This window comes from Cebidichthys violaceus, unplaced genomic scaffold (assembly GCF_023349555.1).
Source record: "Cebidichthys violaceus isolate CVI_PGR_0920_01 unplaced genomic scaffold, fCebVio1.0.p SCAF_50, whole genome shotgun sequence".
Taxonomy (NCBI): Eukaryota; Metazoa; Chordata; class Actinopteri; order Perciformes; family Stichaeidae; genus Cebidichthys; species Cebidichthys violaceus.
The window spans coordinates 53,807-71,796 of NW_027176706.1; the positions used below are offsets into that span (position 1 = coordinate 53,807).

At 38.2% G+C, this 17,990-nt stretch overlaps 3 gene segments (V, D, J or C); all 3 read left to right on the top strand.

The window, feature by feature from the left end:
- Window positions 1-1,098: 1,098 nt before the first annotated feature.
- LOC137888003 (Ig kappa-b4 chain C region-like) lies at window positions 1,099-2,522 on the top strand. The segment is given in 2 exon segments: window positions 1,099-1,187; window positions 2,010-2,522. A coding segment is annotated over 1 exon segment (261 nt).
- A 4,896-nt stretch (window positions 2,523-7,418) lies between these two features.
- On the top strand, window positions 7,419-8,490 carry LOC137887977 (Ig kappa-b4 chain C region-like). The segment is given in 2 exon segments: window positions 7,419-7,428; window positions 7,884-8,490. Coding segments are annotated over 2 exon segments (354 nt in total).
- Window positions 8,491-11,305: 2,815 nt separating this feature from the next.
- Window positions 11,306-12,737, top strand: LOC137887990 (Ig kappa-b4 chain C region-like). The segment is given in 2 exon segments: window positions 11,306-11,405; window positions 12,230-12,737. A coding segment is annotated over 1 exon segment (261 nt).
- Window positions 12,738-17,990: the final 5,253 nt, after the last annotated feature.

Sequence of the window (17,990 nt, forward strand, 5' to 3'; positions counted from 1 at the left end):
TGATAACTCTGACAGTAGTAAACTGCTGCATCTTCAGTCTGAACTCCACTGATGGTCAGAGTGAAGTCAGAGTTTGATCCACTGCCTGTAAAACGATCTGGAATCCCTGATTGTCGAGAAGTTGCTCTATAGATAAGAAGTTTAGGAGTTTCTCCATCTCTCTGTTGGTACCAGGCTAAAAAGTCTGAGTTATAAACATCCTGACTGGTCCTACATGTGATGGAGACGGAGCCTCCCAGAGCAGAGCTCACTGCTCCAGGCTGAGTCACTGTGACCTGGCCTCTGGACTCTGAGGACACAGAGACAAAAACATAAAGCAGCGTCACGGTTTAGTCGGCTTCATTTCAGAGGGACGGATGTTCACAGAGGAGAGGAGTTTGATTCTCTGGACTTTACCTGTGAAGCAGCAGCAGAGGAGAGTCCAGATGAGGACGGAGATCAAAGTCATGTTTTTGATGAGGACGATTTCTGTGTCTTCTGTTGTGATGAAGGACACCTGTCAGTCATCCAGTGTTCAACTCTCAGGACTATAAACTCTCCCAGAGCACTGGAGCATGGTGCTGCTGATGCAAAGTGGCTCTCTATGGAAATGCTCTGACTGACTCCAACAGGGACTTGGATTACTGTGATGATGCTGTTTATCAATGGATCCATCACTTTATCAGAGTATTGATCAGGAATGTGTCAGTGCTCATTTATAAGAGTCTTTGGTTTGATGGAAAAACTGAAATCAAGAATATTTTCTGGATTTTCCCCGAATTCACTACAACATCAACCAACATCACTGTTGTACAAGCTTAAACAAAGCTATTATTTGTAATTTTCCATAATCTACAATATGTATTTATGATAATTATCTACATTTAGCAATATTTATTGAAGAGTTTTTTTTTACGAATATCTTATATCAATTTGTTTTACAAAGAGACAAGTAAATATTGCCCATAGATGTTCAACATTTCACAAATAAGTTGTTAAATACATATGTATCATTTGTGAATCAGTTTTAAAGTATTTTAACCAGTTATTACATAAACTGGGTAAACTGTGAATGTGTTTGTTGAGTTTGTTTGTGTCAAAGTCAGAGAGCCGTGTCTCTCTACAGTGAGAGGTTTTTGTACGGCGGCTCAATGACTTTGTATCACTGTGGTGGACTTTTGGTGGAGGAACCAGACTGAACGTTAACTGTAAGTACCATTGACTCCCTTAATAACCTACATTATACATGTATTCTGTTTGAATGTCATAGCTGTAGAGCTTACTATTATATTTTCTCTGATATTCAACATTTTATATACTTGTAACAATTATCTGGTCTTCAGTGTTGATAGCTTGATGGAAATCCACTCCAATGAATAATCTTGTTGCACAGAACATTTTACTTTAAGTTTATACATTATTCAAATTAATTCGTAACTACTCTACATTAGTTTTCATAAAGAAAATATTTTAATTTTTAAATTAAATGTTTGATATTACGGCTAAAGAATGACTTTTTATTCATTTATTTTTGTTCAGTGTTTAATGTGGTTATGATTCCATTTTGCTCTCAAACTGATGATTTTAAAGTTAATAAACATGTCGTATGAGTTTGAAAAAGTATTTCAGTAGTTAAGAATAGTAGGAATGTGTCAGTAATGAATCCCGACTGTTCAGTGATGATTCCTGCTTACATGATGTGAACAAACACATATCATCATCTATGAGGTTTTGAATTAAAACAAAAAATACTTAAAATAGTTAAAACAATACAAGGTTCATAATCTTCATATGTACTATCGCTGTAATATTTTGAATTTCCAAAGTTTAGTTAAAGAAGGTCTGTTTAGATGTTTTATCTTCAGTACTGAAACCTGTCTGTTGTCATGGTTCAGCAGTGATGCTTGTCTGTTGCTGTGGTTACTGAGCTCAGAGAGGGAAGTGAAACGTTTGAGATCAGTTTGATTCAATCTGAGGAAGACCAACAGAAGTAGTAGCCTCATATGAACTTCATGAATCTCTCTCTGCAGTGGGTCGAGTCGTCCCCACCCTGACGGTGCTGCCCCCCTCCAGTGAGGAGCTGCAGCAGGGGAAGGCCACGCTCATGTGCCTGGCCAACAAGGGCTTCCCCTCAGACTGGAGTCTGGCCTGGAAGGTGGACGACAGCAGCAGCAGCAGCAGCAGCTGGGAGGAGAGCAGGAGCCCCGGGGTGCTGGAGAAGGACGGCCGCTACAGCTGGAGCAGCACCCTGAGGCTCCCTGCAGACCAGTGGAGGAAGGTGGGCTCTGTGACCTGTGAGGCCACCCAGGGCTCCCAGACTCCTCTCTCAGAGACACTGAGGAGAGACCAGTGTTCCCAGTCCTGACCTGACTCACTGGGACTCTGCTACTGGTTTCACTCTGATACTCTCAGTCTGTACTCTGAAACTCTCTCTGGTTCTCTTTCTCTTATGACATGTTTAAACATTAACTTCTTCTTGCTTGTGTTGATGGTTTCCACATTTTAAAACAATAAAGAATTCATCATGTGTATTATAAAAGTGACGTGTCTTTTGACTTCCTTTCTTTGACATTTATTATACAATACAAGCATTAGTCAGATTTAATGTACACAAGTCACAAAAAGTAAAAAGTCATTTCATACTACGTTCTTTTTTAATGGTTTTAAGTTTGTAGATATTCCTTCAATGTTCCAGTTTTATCTATAATACTTAAATGTTTTAACAATATACATGGTCAGAACATTTAAATGGTGAATCATAAAGCTCTCTGTTATCACTTATGTTTACCTTTGAAGAAGATAGATAAGATATGTTCAAGTGATGTCAAATTGTACAAATCATTTTCAGCATTAGATATAAAACGTAGGGTATCATCTGCATGAGGTTATATATCTTGAATGTAATTTGAGATTTTCTACAAAATAATATTTAAATGAGACATTACAACTCCACCAAAATATTTGACACAAAAGAGGGTATAATAATGTCTCTGTCTCTTCCCCTCTGACTGTTGAATTAATATATGATTATTTTTAACTTCCTGTAGTAAAACTGATATTATATTAAAATACATTATATTTATTGTTCAAATCAGCTGTGTCCATGTTTAATACAATAGTATAACTGTTGTAATATGTGTTTGTCATCATTACAACAGTGGATGTATTTAATTAAAAGAGACTGACTTTGATTTAGCTTCAGATCTCTAGGATTTTATCATTTCAGATGATGATTTTAGAAAGAAATAATTCTCAATGACCTACTCTGAACTGAATTGTTCTGTGTTATATAGTTTATAAACATTGTCTAAATACCTACAAAACACTCAAAATGTATGATTATACTAAAATGTATAAATAGTTCTATGAAATGTATAACACTACAAAAAAAAAGTTTTGTTAAGAACTGTAATTTCCTGTTTTTCTGTTCTGAGTTTGAAGCTTCTGACATTTTCCAAAGCAAAAGTAGAAAGTTAACTTTGCATTTGATGAAAGATTTTTACTAAATGTATTGATTATTTGTTTTAACGATTTGATCACTTCGATGATAATGTTGTAAAAGCTGTAATTATATGATTGTGGTTGATACTTTGAGCAAACTTATATTCACTCTCAAACCACTTAAAGAAATACTCCTAAAACTTTATTTAACAGATATATGCTCAAAGTGTTGTTTTGATCTTACAAAAGGTATATTTATCAAATATCTAGTATTTAAACTTCTATGCAGCTGTTGAGTCAGATCAGTTCCTCTTCAGCTGAGGAGGTTTTTGTATGACGGTGTATCACTGTGTGAACGGGAAGCTGCTACACTGCTGACAATAATAATCTCCTGAATCTTCAGCCTGAACTCCACTGATGGTCAAAGTGTAGTCAGATCCGGATCCACTTCCACTGAAACGATTTGAAATCCCTGACTGGAGATTTGTAGCGTGATAAATCAAAAGTTTGGGAGATTCTCCTGATTTCTGAAGGTACCAGTTAAGGCAGTTACCAACACTTGAACTGGATTTACATCTGATGGAGACAGTCTGTCCTGGAACAACAGACTGAGATCCAGGAGACTGAGTCACGATGATTTCTCCTGATGAATCTGGAAAACATGAAAAAGAGCAGAAGGGTTATTGAGACAAATCCAGTTTGGAGAAAGATGATCAACATCCAAACAGAAGAGTCTCATTTCTTCAACATGGAGAACAGATGGAAGAAGGTAAATGCTGCTTGTTTCACTGTTTCTCCATCACAGCAGAACATCATTGTGGTGAAGCAAAGTTTTCAGAAGAGAGTCTCACCCTGAACAAGGAGCCCCAGGGTGGTCAGCAGTAGAGTCAGTGACATCATCATCGTGCTGCCGGCGTGTCAGTGTCTCTGAAAGGCCTGGACAGCCACTGATCAACACTGGCCTCTTAACGGCTGGGAGCAGAGAGGCAGGACACATATGCAAACACTCAGAGTCAGTGAAGTGTAGCTGTCCTCAACACATCATCATGTTTCCTCCTCACTGCTGACAGCTTTGATCTACACATTTACATATTTACATGTGGAGGACATTGAATGGTCTGGTAGTGAACTGATCCAGTTATGACTGATATCAATATTAATGTGGGTTTGACATGTTTATGTGTTTGTAATGATGAGATTTCACCAAGTAAAGCTGTGATGAGGCTTTAAGGAAGGCTGAGGTTGATGACCTCAGATAGTTTGTTTGAGAAACTACAGAAGAAGTTTTGGACGTGTGGACAGAAACAGAAAACATGGAAGTCATCTTCAGTTCTAGACGGTGGACCGAAGGCTCCTCTCTGCTTTAAGTTTTTAAATGACCCATTCTACGTCCTAATAAAGCCTTAGTCTATTTTTTGGTAATTTTAATAACGTTAAAAACAACAAAATGATTGATTCAGCATCTAGAGCTGTCCCGTGATCTTCCTGAGCAGACTGACAATTAAAAATGATTTGATCAAACCAGATCTTCCAACACATTTTATTGGACTTCATGGAATAATTTAATATCAAACATGAATATAGTTTACTTTATCAATGGAGATCAATCTCCAACACAAAGAACACGTTCAGCACCGTCTATTTCAGTTGGACAGATTTGTTTCACTCAAGTTCATGTAGATGTGAGTTCTCTGAAGATCTTCATGCTGCACTTTAACAACTTCTCGTCCACATTGACTGAAAAGTTGAGGTTGAAAGTCGAAGCTTTACAATTAAAACTATTTCACCACAAGGTCCATTCAGTAGTTTTCCTGTTGGGAATTTGAAAATCTACATTTCAATGACAACTGGGCGACTCCATCTGCTGAGGATGTGACTGAAGGCTCAACAACAGTTAGTGGATGAACATTGAGAAGAGATTGTTTTGATGTTTTCAAGGTGAAGAATTAACTTTTAATCTCAATGTATTTGTTGGGTTTTTGAGTTGCATGTAAGGGAAAATGTGTTTTTGCATATGCTTTATGTACATCCAGATAAGAAGATAATATTAATGTTTTCATGTTGGCTTTTCTTGATTCTTTGGTGAATCAGATAAGAACATGTGACTATAACAGGATATGAATGGATGGTGAAAAGCTGTGGTGGAACGAGTAATTTGATAAACACCAAGATGATTTTTTTGTTATTGAACTTCTTGTGATAAATGTTCCTTCATGGTTACAGCAACAATAGTGAAATATCTAATCCTCTTCATGAAAGTGTGTGTGTGTGTGTGTGTGTGTGTGTGTGTGTGTGTGTGTGTGTGTGTGTGTGTGTGTGTGTGTGTGTGTGTCTTCAGTGAAGTGTATCAGTCTCTGCAGTAGCTTCCAGCTGCAGCAGTCAGTTCAGAATCTGTTCAGTTTGACTGAGGGAGGTTTTTGTACGACGCTTTTTCACTGTGTGAACACATACTGACTGTTGATGTAATGATAACTCTGACAGTAGTAAACTGCTGCATCTTCAGTCTGAACTCCACTGATGGTCAGAGTGAAGTCAGAGTTTGATCCACTGCCTGTAAAACGATCTGGAATCCCTGATTGTCGAGAAGTTGCTCTATAGATAAGAAGTTTAGGAGTTTCTCCATCTCTCTGTTGGTACCAGGCTAAAAAGTCTGAGTTATAAACATCCTGACTGGTCCTACATGTGATGGAGACGGAGCCTCCCAGAGCAGAGCTCACTGCTCCAGGCTGAGTCACTGTGACCTGGCCTCTGGACTCTGAGGACACAGAGACAAAAACATAAAGCAGCGTCACGGTTTAGTCGGCTTCATTTCAGAGGGACGGATGTTCACAGAGGAGAGGAGTTTGATTCTCTGGACTTTACCTGTGAAGCAGCAGCAGAGGAGAGTCCAGATGAGGACGGAGATCAAAGTCATGTTTTTGATGAGGACGATTTCTGTGTCTTCTGTTGTGATGAAGGACAGCTGTCAGTCATCCAGTGTTCAACTCTCAGGACTATAAACTCTCCCAGAGCACTGGAGCATGGTGCTGCTGATGCAAAGTGGCTCTCTATGGAAATGCTCTGACTGACTCCAACAGGGACTTGGATTACTGTGATGATGCTGTTTATCAATGGATCCATCACTTTATCAGAGTATTGATCAGGAATGTGTCAGTGCTCATTTATTAGAGTCTTTGGTTTGAATTTGATGGAAAAACTGAAATCCAGAATATTTTTTAGATTTTCCCCAAATTCACTACCACATCAACCATCATCACTGTTGTACAAACTTAAACAAAGTTATAATTTGTCATTTGCCATTATCTAAAATAAAATGTATTTATGATAATTATTTACATTTCGCAGTATTTATTGAAGAGTTTTTCTTTACGAATATCTTATATCAATTTGTTTTACAAAGAGACAAGTAAATATTGCCCATAGATGTTCAACATTTCACAAATAAGTTGTTAAATATGTATCCTTTGTGAATCAGTTTTAAACATTTTAACCAGTTATTACATAAACTGGGTAAACTGTGAATGTGTTTGTTGAGTTTGTTTGTGTCAAAGTCAGAGAGCCGTGTCTCTCTACAGTGAGAGGTTTTTGTACGGCGGCTCAATGACTTTGTATCACTGTGGTGGACTTTTGGTGGAGGAACCAGACTGGATGTTGGAAGTAAGTTTTTGCACAAATATACTAAATTAATTATTCTAAAGTAATGTTTTAAATGTAGTTTTTGATGTTTGAAAAAGATGAATATATCTTGTTTTAATCGTTCACTTTTAGTATTCATGTTTTTATTTCTCCTCCTTTTTCATGGAGACTAACTCAGAGCAGCTTTACTAAACATGTATTTTCTCATTCCTCTCCAACTGAAACTCAAACAGCTTGAAATGTAAAAAAGATAAAACTTCTACAAATGTTTTAACAGTTTGGGTCCATTTCGACCTCAATTAAAACTGTTTTAAAACAAATTCTGAATCAGAATGAGTAAAATAGAAATTAACAGAGTGAAGATGAAGATAGGTATTTGAAAATGTGTAAAACCTCTTCATTGTGTCAAATATTGTTTTAAAAATTTAAAATCTTTGAACAGTTTTTAATGATGACTGACATCCACATGAAGAACGTTTGATTGTAGTCACTTCATTTTCTGTACTTGTAAATGTTTCCACTAAATATTTTAAAGTAATGTTTAGTTAATGTTTTTGATGATAATGTTTTGATATTTGTCCACATATTGATATTTTATCTCCAGTGTAGTTTGATATATTTCAGCTCATTCTGTATGATGATTCTCTCTGTGCTGATATGCATGAGAGGCTTCTTAAAGGAAGTGAAACAATGTGTGAGTGAGTGACTGGTGGAGCAGAAAGAACATCTGACAGAAACTCCTTAAAGGAGAAAATCAACTCTCTCACAGTAAAGGTGTCCAAGTGTCTGGTGTTTGATTGACAGCTGTGTGGTCCCTGTCCTCTAAGCTGATTGGTGTCTCCTAGGTGATGTCCGTCCCACCCTGACGGTGCTGCCCCCGTCCAGTGAGGAGCTGCAGCAGGGGAAGGCCACGCTCATGTGCCTGGCCAACAAGGGCTTCCCCTCAGACTGGAGTCTGGCCTGGAAGGTGGACGACAGCAGCAGCAGCAGCTGGGAGGAGAGCAGGAGCCCCGGGGTGCTGGAGAAGGACGGCCGCTACAGCTGGAGCAGCACCCTGAGGCTCCCTGCAGACCAGTGGAGGAAGGTGGGCTCTGTGACCTGTGAGGCCACCCAGGGCTCCCAGAATCCTCTCTCAGAGACACTGAGGAGAGACCAGTGTTCCCAGTCCTGACCTGACTCACTGGACTCTGATACTGGTTTCACTCTGATACTCTCAGTCTGTACTCTGTAACTCTTTATGTCTGTTTATCTTTTTCTTTCACTGTCTGTCCCAGACATGTACATGTTTCATTCATACAGTTTTGATGCTAATTTTGATTAATCCAACAAAATAAATAACTTTTCATCAAATTCAATGTCATGATGTATGTTATTGTAAAATAAACTGATGTTTCTTTCTTAATAATTCCAATACATCTAGAAATAATTAACTCATCTGAGTCTTGGGGTTTTATTATTGCTTATGAATGTCTAAAGAAATAACATAAAATTAATAAATGTTTTTTTTGATAGTTTTCATGTTTTGAAAAATGACGAGATAATCACGACTATCAGTTAATGTCACCCAGACATGATAGAAGTAAATTCATCCTTTATTCTAGATTCCTTCAAACTTTTGTGACGTCAGAATCTGCTTCATTACACTGATTGCCAATTCATATTTTTATAACAAAGCTGATCATTAAAATATTTCAAGAAGAATCGGATATACTGTATTTATATCAGATATAGTGTGTCATTGGTAGAAACACAGTTTTAGAAGTGTTGCAAGTATGAAGTATCTGAATGAATTACAAAGTCTGAGAAGTTTAAATTAAATCTGAGTAATAAAGTAGGATATCTTCAACATATTATGTCATTATAGTATCAGTATCAGCAGTGTGATCAAAATATAAAATAACTTAAGCGTTTCACCATGAACACAGGATTATTGAATACACACAATGTATTGAGGTTCGTTGGAAACTGTTTAACTTGAATATCAACCAAATTTTAAATTAAATTTGAATCACTTGAAGAATAACTGTCAAAAACACATGGAAGTAAATATTGTTTTTCAGAGGCAAATATTTAGTGTTCATGTTACTTTTAATAACTTCTCTATTTTCCAACTCATCTTTGATGAGACTTTAAATATATTATTATTATTATTATTAATAGATTAATTCCCGATTTCAACAAGATTACCATTATCATTTACTGTAGTATAAATATTATATCCTGACATGTAACTATTAAAACGATTTCATTTCAGTCAAATGTAAAGTGTCTGTATTTCTGTACAGCTGTTGATTCAGATCAGTTCCTCTCCTGCTGAGAAGGTTTTTGAACGACGGTGTATCACTGTGTGAACGGCCAGCTGTGGCCACTCTGTGAACAATAATAATCTCCTGCATCTTCAGTCTGAACTCCACTGATGGTCAAAGTAAAGTCAATTCCAGATCTACTTCCCACGAAACGATCTGAAACTCCAGACTGACGAGTTGTAGCGTATGAAATCATAAGTCTGGGAGATTCTGCATGTTTTTGAAGGTACCAGTGAAGGTAGCTTCCCATATCTGAACTGGCTTTACATCTGATGGAGACAGTCTGTCCTGGAACAACAGACTGAGATCCAGGAGACTGAGTCAGGATGATTTCTCCTGATGAATCTGGAAAACATGAAAAAGAGCAGAACTGTTGAATCGTGTTATTTGGGTTTTATGTTTTTCTACCTGCTTTGTTGTCATGTAAATATATGTGACTGGTTCTTGTCACTTGGTTCTTCTCATTGTGTTAATTACATTGATTTTGACTATATACATTGCCCGTTAATAACAAAGCATCCCGTCATGCTGGAGTCATAATGAGGTTAGTTGGAAGTGGTTCAAATGTAGCAGGAGAGCATTGAAGGCCCAGGTATAAAATACACGGCCCTCCACTGGGTACTTCCCAGAAAATTAATATAAGTCAATGTATTGTTGTGAGAAGTCATAACATCTTGAATGTGTGTGTGTGTGTGTGTGTGTGTGTGTGTGTGTCTTCAGTGAAGTGTATCAGTCTCTGCAGTAGCTTCCAGCTGCAGCAGTCAGTTCAGTTTCTGTTCTGTTTGACTGAGGGAGGTTTTTGTACGACGCTTTTTCACTGTGTGAACACAAGCTGACTGTTGATGTAATGATAACTCTGACAGTAGTAAACTGCTGCATCTTCAGTCTGGACTCCACTGATGGTCAGAGTGAAGTCAGAGTTTGATCCACTGCCTGTAAAACGATCTGGAATCCCTGATTGTCGAGTGCTAGCATAGTAAATGAGCAGTTTAGGAGTTTCTCCATCTCTCTGTTGGTACCAGGCTAAGCAGTGATTTGAGCTATAAACACGAACATCCTGACTGGTCCTACATGTGATGGAGACGGAGCCTCCCAGAGCAGAGCTCACTGCTCCAGGCTGAGTCACTGTGACCTGTCCTCTGGACTCTGAGGACACAGAGACAAAAACATAAAGCAGAGTCACGGTTTAGTCGGCTTCATTTCAGAGGGACGGATGTTCACAGAGGAGAGGAGTTTGATTCTCTGGACTTTACCTGTGAAGCAGCAGCAGAGGAGAGTCCAGATGAGGACGGAGATCAAAGTCATGTTTTTGATGAGGACGATTTCTGTGTCTTCTGTTGTGATGAAGGACAGCTGTCAGTCATCCAGTGTTCAACTCTCAGGACTATAAACTCTCCCAGAGCACTGGAGCATGGTGCTGCTGATGCAAAGTGGCTCTCTATGGAAATGCTCTGACTGACTCCAACAGGGACTTGGATTACTGTGATGATGCTGTTTATCAATGGATCCATCATTTTATCAGAGTATTGATCAGGAATGTGTCAGTGCTCATTTATTAGAGACTTTGGTTTGATGGAAAAACTGATATCCAGAATATTTTCTGGATTTTCCCCGAATTCACTACAACATCAACCAACATCACTGTTGTACAAGCTTAAACAAAGCTATTATTTGTAATTTTCCATAATCTACAATATGTATTGATGATAATTATCTACATTTAGCAATATTTATTGAAGAGGTTTTTTTTACGAATATCTTATATCAATTTGTTTTACAAAGAGACAAGTAAATATTGCCCATAGATGTTCAACATTTCACAAATAAGTTGTTAAATACATATGTATCCTTTGTGAATTAGTTTTAAACATTTTAACCAGTTATTACATAAACTGGGTAAACTGTGAATGTGTTTGTTGAGTTTGTTTGTGTCAAAGTCAGAGAGCCGTGTCTCTCTACAGTGAGAGGTTTTTGTACGGCGGCTCAATGACTTTGTATCACTGTGGTACACGTTCGGTGGAGGAACCAGACTGAACGTTAACTGTAAGTACAATTGACTCGCTTAATAACCTACATTATACATATATTCTGATTGAATGTCATAGCTGTAGAGCTTACTGTAATATTTCTCTGATATTCAACATTGTATATACTTGTAAAAATTCTTGAAGTCTTCAGTGTTGATAGGTTGATAAAATTCCACTCCAATGAATAATCTTGTTGCACAGAACATTTTACTTTAAGTTTATACATTATTCAAATTAATTCGTAACTACTCTACATTCATTTTCATGAAGAAAATATTTTCATTTTTAAGTAAAACATTTGATATTACGGCTAAAGAATGACTTTTTACTCATTTATTTTTGTTCAGTGTTTAATGTGGTTGTGATTAAATTTTCCTCTCAGACTGATGCTTTTAAAGCTAATAAACATGTCGTATGAGTTTAAAAAAGTATTTCAGTAGTTAAGAATAGTAGGAATGTGTCAGTAATGAACCCCGACTGTTCAGTGATGATTCCTGCTTACATGATGTGAACAAACACATATCATCATCTATGAGGTTTTGAATTAAAACAAGAAATACTTAAAATAGTTAAAACAATACAAGCTTCATAATCTTCATATGTACTATCGCTGTAATATTTTGAATTTCCAAAGTTTAGTTAAAGAAGGTCAGTTTAGATGTTTTATCTTCAGTACTGAAACCTGTCTGTTGTCATGGTTCAGCAGTGATGCTTGTCTGTTGCTGCGGTTACTGAGCTCAGAGAGAGAAGAGAAACGTTTGAGATCAGTTTGATTCAATCTGAGGAAGACCAACAGAAGTAGTAGCCTCATATGAACTTCATGAATCTCTCTCTCTGCAGTGGGTCGAGTCGTCCCCACCCTGACGGTGCTGCCCCCCTCCAGTGAGGAGCTGCAGCAGGGGAAGGCCACGCTCATGTGCCTGGCCAACAAGGGCTTCCCCTCAGACTGGAGTCTGGCCTGGAAGGTGGACGACAGCAGCAGCAGCAGCAGCAGCTGGGAGGAGAGCAGGAGCCCCGGGGTGCTGGAGAAGGACGGCCGCTACAGCTGGAGCAGCACCCTGAGGCTCCCTGCAGACCAGTGGAGGAAGGTGGGCTCTGTGACCTGTGAGGCTACCCAGGGCTCCCAGAATCCGCTCTCAGAGACACTGAGGAGAGACCAGTGTTCCCAGTCCTGACCTGACTCACTGGACTCTGATACTGGTTTCACTTTGATACTCTCAGTCTGTACTCTGTCACTCTCTCTGGTTCTCTTTCTCTTATGACATGTTTAAACATTAACTTCTTCTTGCTTGTGTTGATGGTTTCCACATTTTAAAACAATAAAGAATTCATCATGTGTATTATAAAAGTGATGTGTCTTTTGACTTCCTTTCTTTGACATTTATTATACAATACAAGCATTAGTCAGATTTAATGCACACAAGTCACAAAAAGTAAAAAGTAATTTCATACTAGGTTCTTTTTTAATGGTTTTAAGTTTGTAGATATTCCTTCAATGTTCCAGTTTTATCTATATTACTTAAATGTTTTAACAATATACATGTTCAGAACATTTAAATGGTGAATCATAAAGCTCTCTGTTATCACTTATGTTTACCTTTGAAGAAGATAGATAAGATATGTTCAAGTGATGTCAAATTGTACAAATCATTTTCAGCATTAGATATAAAAAGTAGGGTATCATCTGCATGAGGTTATATATCTTGAATGTAATTTGAGATTTTCTACAAAATAATATTTAAATGAAACATTACAACTCCACCAAAATATTTGACACAAAAGAGGGTATAATAATGTCTCTGTCTCTTCCCCTCTGACTGTTGAATTAATATATGATTATTTTTAACTTCCTGTAGTAAAACTGATATTATATTAAAATACATTATATTTATTGTTCAAATCAGCTGTGTCCATGTTTAATACAATAGTATAACTGTTGTAATATGTGTTTGTCATCATTACAACATTGGATGTATTTAATCAAAAGAGACTGACTTTGATTTAGCTTCAGATCTCTAGGATTTTATCATTTCAGGTGATGATTTTAGAAAGAAATAATTCTCAATGACCTACTCTGAAGTGAATTGTTCTGTGTTATATAGTTTATAAACATTGTCTAAATACCTACAAAACACTCAAAATGTATGATTATACTAAAATGTATAAATAGTTCTATGAAATGTATAACACTACAAAAAAAAAAAGTTTTGTTAAGAACTGTAATTTCCTGTTTTTCTGTTCTGAGTTTGAAGCTTCTGACATTTTCCAAAGCAAAAGTAGAAAGTTAACTTTGCATTTGATGAAAGATTTTTACTAAATGTATTGATTATTTGTTTTAACGATTTGATCACTTAGATGATAATGTTGTAAAAGCTGTAATTATATGATTGTGGTTGATACTTTGAGCAAACTTATATTCACTCTCAAACCACTGAAAGAAATACTCCTAAAACTTTATTTAACAGATATATGCTCAAAGTGTTGTTTTGATCTTACAAAAGGTATATTTATCAAATATCTAGTATTTAAACTTCTATGCAGCTGTTGAGTCAGATCAGTTCCTCTTCAGCTGAGGAGGTTTTTGTATGACGGTGTATCACTGTGTGAACGGGAAGCTGCTACACTGCTGACAATAATAATCTCCTGAATCTTCAGCCTGAACTCCACTGATGGTCAAAGTGTAGTCAGATCCGGATCCACTTCCACTGAAACGATTTGAAATCCCTGACTGGAGATTTGTAGCGTGATAAATCAAAAGTTTGGGAGACTCTTCAGATTTCTGAAGGTACCAGTTAAGGCAGTTACCAACACTTGAACTGGATTTACATCTGATGGAGACAGTCTGTCCTGGAACAACAGACTGAGATCCAGGAGACTGAGTCAGGATGATTTCTCCTGATGAATCTGGAAAACATGAAAAAGAGCAGAAGGGTTATTGAGACAAATCCAGTTTGGAGAAAGATGATCAACATCCAAACAGAAGAGTCTCATTTCTTCAACATGGAGAACAGATGGAAGAAGGTAAATGCTGCTTGTTTCACTGTTTCTCCATCACAGCAGAACATCATTGTGGTGAAGCAAAGTTTTCAGAAGAGAGTCTCACCCTGAACAAGGAGCCCCAGGGTGGTCAGCAGTAGAGTCAGTGACATCATCATTGTGCTGCCGGCGTGTCAGTGTCTCTGAAAGGCCTGGACAGCCACTGATCAACACTGGCCTCTTAACGGCTGGGAGCAGAGAGGCAGGACACATATGCAAACACTCAGAGTCAGTGAAGTGTAGCTGTCCTCAACACATCATCATGTTTCCTCCTCACTGCTGACAGCTTTGATCTACACATTCACATATTTACATGTGGAGGACATTGAATGGTCTGGTAGTGAACTGATCCAGTTATGACTGATATCAATATTAATGTGGGTTTGACATGTTTATGTGTTTGTAATGATGAGATTTCACCAAGTAAAGCTGTGATGAGGCTTTAAGGAAGGCTGAGGTTGATGACCTCAGATAGTTTGTTTGAGAAACTACAGAAGAAGTTTTGGATGTGTGGACAGAACCAGAAACATAGAAGTCATCTTCAGTTCCTATTACTTTAAGTTTTTAAATGATTCATCCTCAGCGATAGACGTCCGGTTAAAGCCGTACATGATTGGTTGGTAAATTCAATGACTTTGAAAACAACAATCTGATTGGTTCAGCAACTAGAGGTACAACTTAATTACAAACTTTCTAAATGATATGATCAAACCAGATCTGCCAACACATTTCATTGGACTTCATGGGATAATTTAATATCAAACATGAATATAGTTTACTCTATCAATGGAGATCAGTCTCCAACACTAAAAACACCTTCTGTCCACCATCTATTCCATTTGGACAGATTTGTTTCACTCAAGTTCATGTAGATGTGAGTTCTCTGAAGATCTTCATGCTGCACTTTAACAACTTCTCGTCCACATTGACTGAAAAGTTGACGTTGAAAGTTAAAGCTTTATAATTAAAATTATTTCACCACAAGGTCCATTCAGTAGTTTTCCTTTTGGGAATTTGAAAATCTACATTTCAATGACAACTGGGCGACTCCATCTGCTGAGGATGTGACTGAAGGCTCAACAACAGTTAGTGGATGGATGTTGAAAAGAGATTGTTTTTTTACTCTATATACATTCAGGTATAGGAAGAAAATAGTAATGTTTTCAGTTTGGCTTTTCTTGATTATTTGATAAATAAGATTAGATCATGAGACTATAACAAGATATGAATGGATGGTGAAAAGCTGTGGTGGAACGGGTAATTTGATTAACACCAAGATAATTTTTTGTCATTGAACTTCTTGTGATAAATGTTCATTCGTGATTACAGCAACAATTGTGAAAAACTCAACCCTCTTGATGAAAATGTACATTGTGTGTGTGTGTGTGTGTCTGTGTGTCTTCAGTGAAGTGTATCAGTCTCTGCAGTAGCTTCCAGCTGCAGCAGTCAGTTCAGTTTCTGTTCAGTCTGACTGAGGGAGGTTTTTGTACGACGCTTTTTCACTGTGTGAACACAGCCTGACTGTTGATCTCATGATAACTCTGACAGTAGTAAACTCCTGCATCTTCAGCCTGGACTCCACTGATGGTCAGAGTGAAGTCAGAGTTTGATCCACTGCCTGTAAAACGATCTGGAATCCCTGATGCTCTATAAGAAGCACTAGTAATTAGTAGTTTAGGAGTTGTTCCATCTCTCTGTTGGTACCAGGCTAAACGGTGATATGAGCTATAAACATAAACATCCTGACTGGTCCTACATGTGATGGAGACGGAGCCTCCCAGAGCAGAGCTCACTGCTCCAGACTGAGTCACTGTGACCTGGCCTCTGGACTCTGAGGACACAGAGACAAAAACATAAAGCAGAGTCACGGTTTAGTCGGCTTCATTTCAGAGGGACGGATGTTCACAGAGGAGAGGAGTTTGATTCTCTGGACTTTACCTGTGAAGCAGCAGCAGAGGAGAGTCCAGATGAGGACGGAGATCAAAGTCATGTTTTTGATGAGGACGATTTCTGTGTCTTCTGTTGTGATGAAGGACAGCTGTCAGTCATCCAGTGTTCAACTCTCAGGACTATAAACTCTCCCAGAGCACTGGAGCATGGTGCTGCTGATGCAAAGTGGCTCTCTATGGAAATGCTCTGACTGACTCCAACAGGGAGTCAGTCCCTTGGAGTCAGCACTCTGTGCTGATATGCATGAGAGGCTTCTTAAAGGGAAGTGAAACAATGTGTGAGTGAGTGACTGGTGGAGCAGAAAGAACATCTGACAGAAACTCCTTAACCCTTGTGTTGTCTTAACTTTCTGTATACACTACTCGCCCTAAGGGTAAAAAATTACCCCCCTAAAATGAAGCAGTGTGATTGCATTTTAAACCCCAAATCTATTTTGCATGAAGAAACAACCTGTCATTCATCACAAACTTTGTGAATATCTAGGTGTTTCCTCTTCACAGGGCAGAAAGACTGTGTTTAATCAGTGGAATCCTCTTCTCCCAGACCTCTCTTATGGCCGCAAGTTTGTCTGTCACAGACCTTGCAGGTCTTGACTCACGATTATTATTATCGTTCATGAGAAAGTATGAAAGACTTTCAGTGGCATTGTTGCACGGAAAATCACCCCTCCACTCTCTGCATCACAAATGCACCTATACACACCTGCTAAGATTAGCAGCCTGATGTAGGTACGCAGGTCAATGTATGGCTGGTGTGATGAACATGCTGAGTGTTGAGACGATATCCTGGGCAACTGCATGTCTTGTGGGCCCTGGGGTCATCCTTATGACATGTTGTGCTGCCATCCTGCCCTGGTTGTCATTTGGTGACCAGAACCATGTTATTTTTCTGTTCTTTGACAAAAATGTCTCTCTTTCAAATTGGGCGATTTCTTCTTCATCTGAAGATGATTCATCATGCTCTGGGTCATATTCTTCCCCATCTTCTTCTTCAGATACCTCTTCCAGTTCTAAATCACCGTCCTCTTGTTCCTCCTGGACATCTGAATAAATCAGATCTAGGACCTGCTGGGCAGTGAAACGTGGACTCATGGCTACAGTAAAGAGAATAATGGGGGTACTGTCATCTGCAGCACCTTCATAGCATCTGACTGCATTCCCCGTTAGTAAACAATGCATTCAAGAAATGATTATTCTCTCTGATCTTGTTTGTATTTTGTCTGCGAACTTCAGTCAGGTGTGGGGTTGTGGAGGGGAGATTCGCGAGAACGTTTTTGTTCAATCAGTAGCACACGTAATCTCAATTCATTGTATTATGTATGTATGTGTGTGTGTGTGTGTGTGTGTGTGTGTGTGTGTGTGTGTGTGTGTGTGTGTGTGTGTGTGTGTGTGCTTGTGTGTATGGTGTGTTTTTATGGTTTCTGTAGTATGAAAATTATTTTACAACTGCCGGGTCAAAAATGATTTTTGAGATGAGAAAAATCATGGAACTATCAGAATACATGTTACTGGTTCACATAAGATAAGGATGGAACACAGCAGAACTTGGAAAACTCAAAAGCTCGATCTTGAAAAACAGCACTTTTAGGGTATTGTTTTTTGGAAAGTATGGGTAT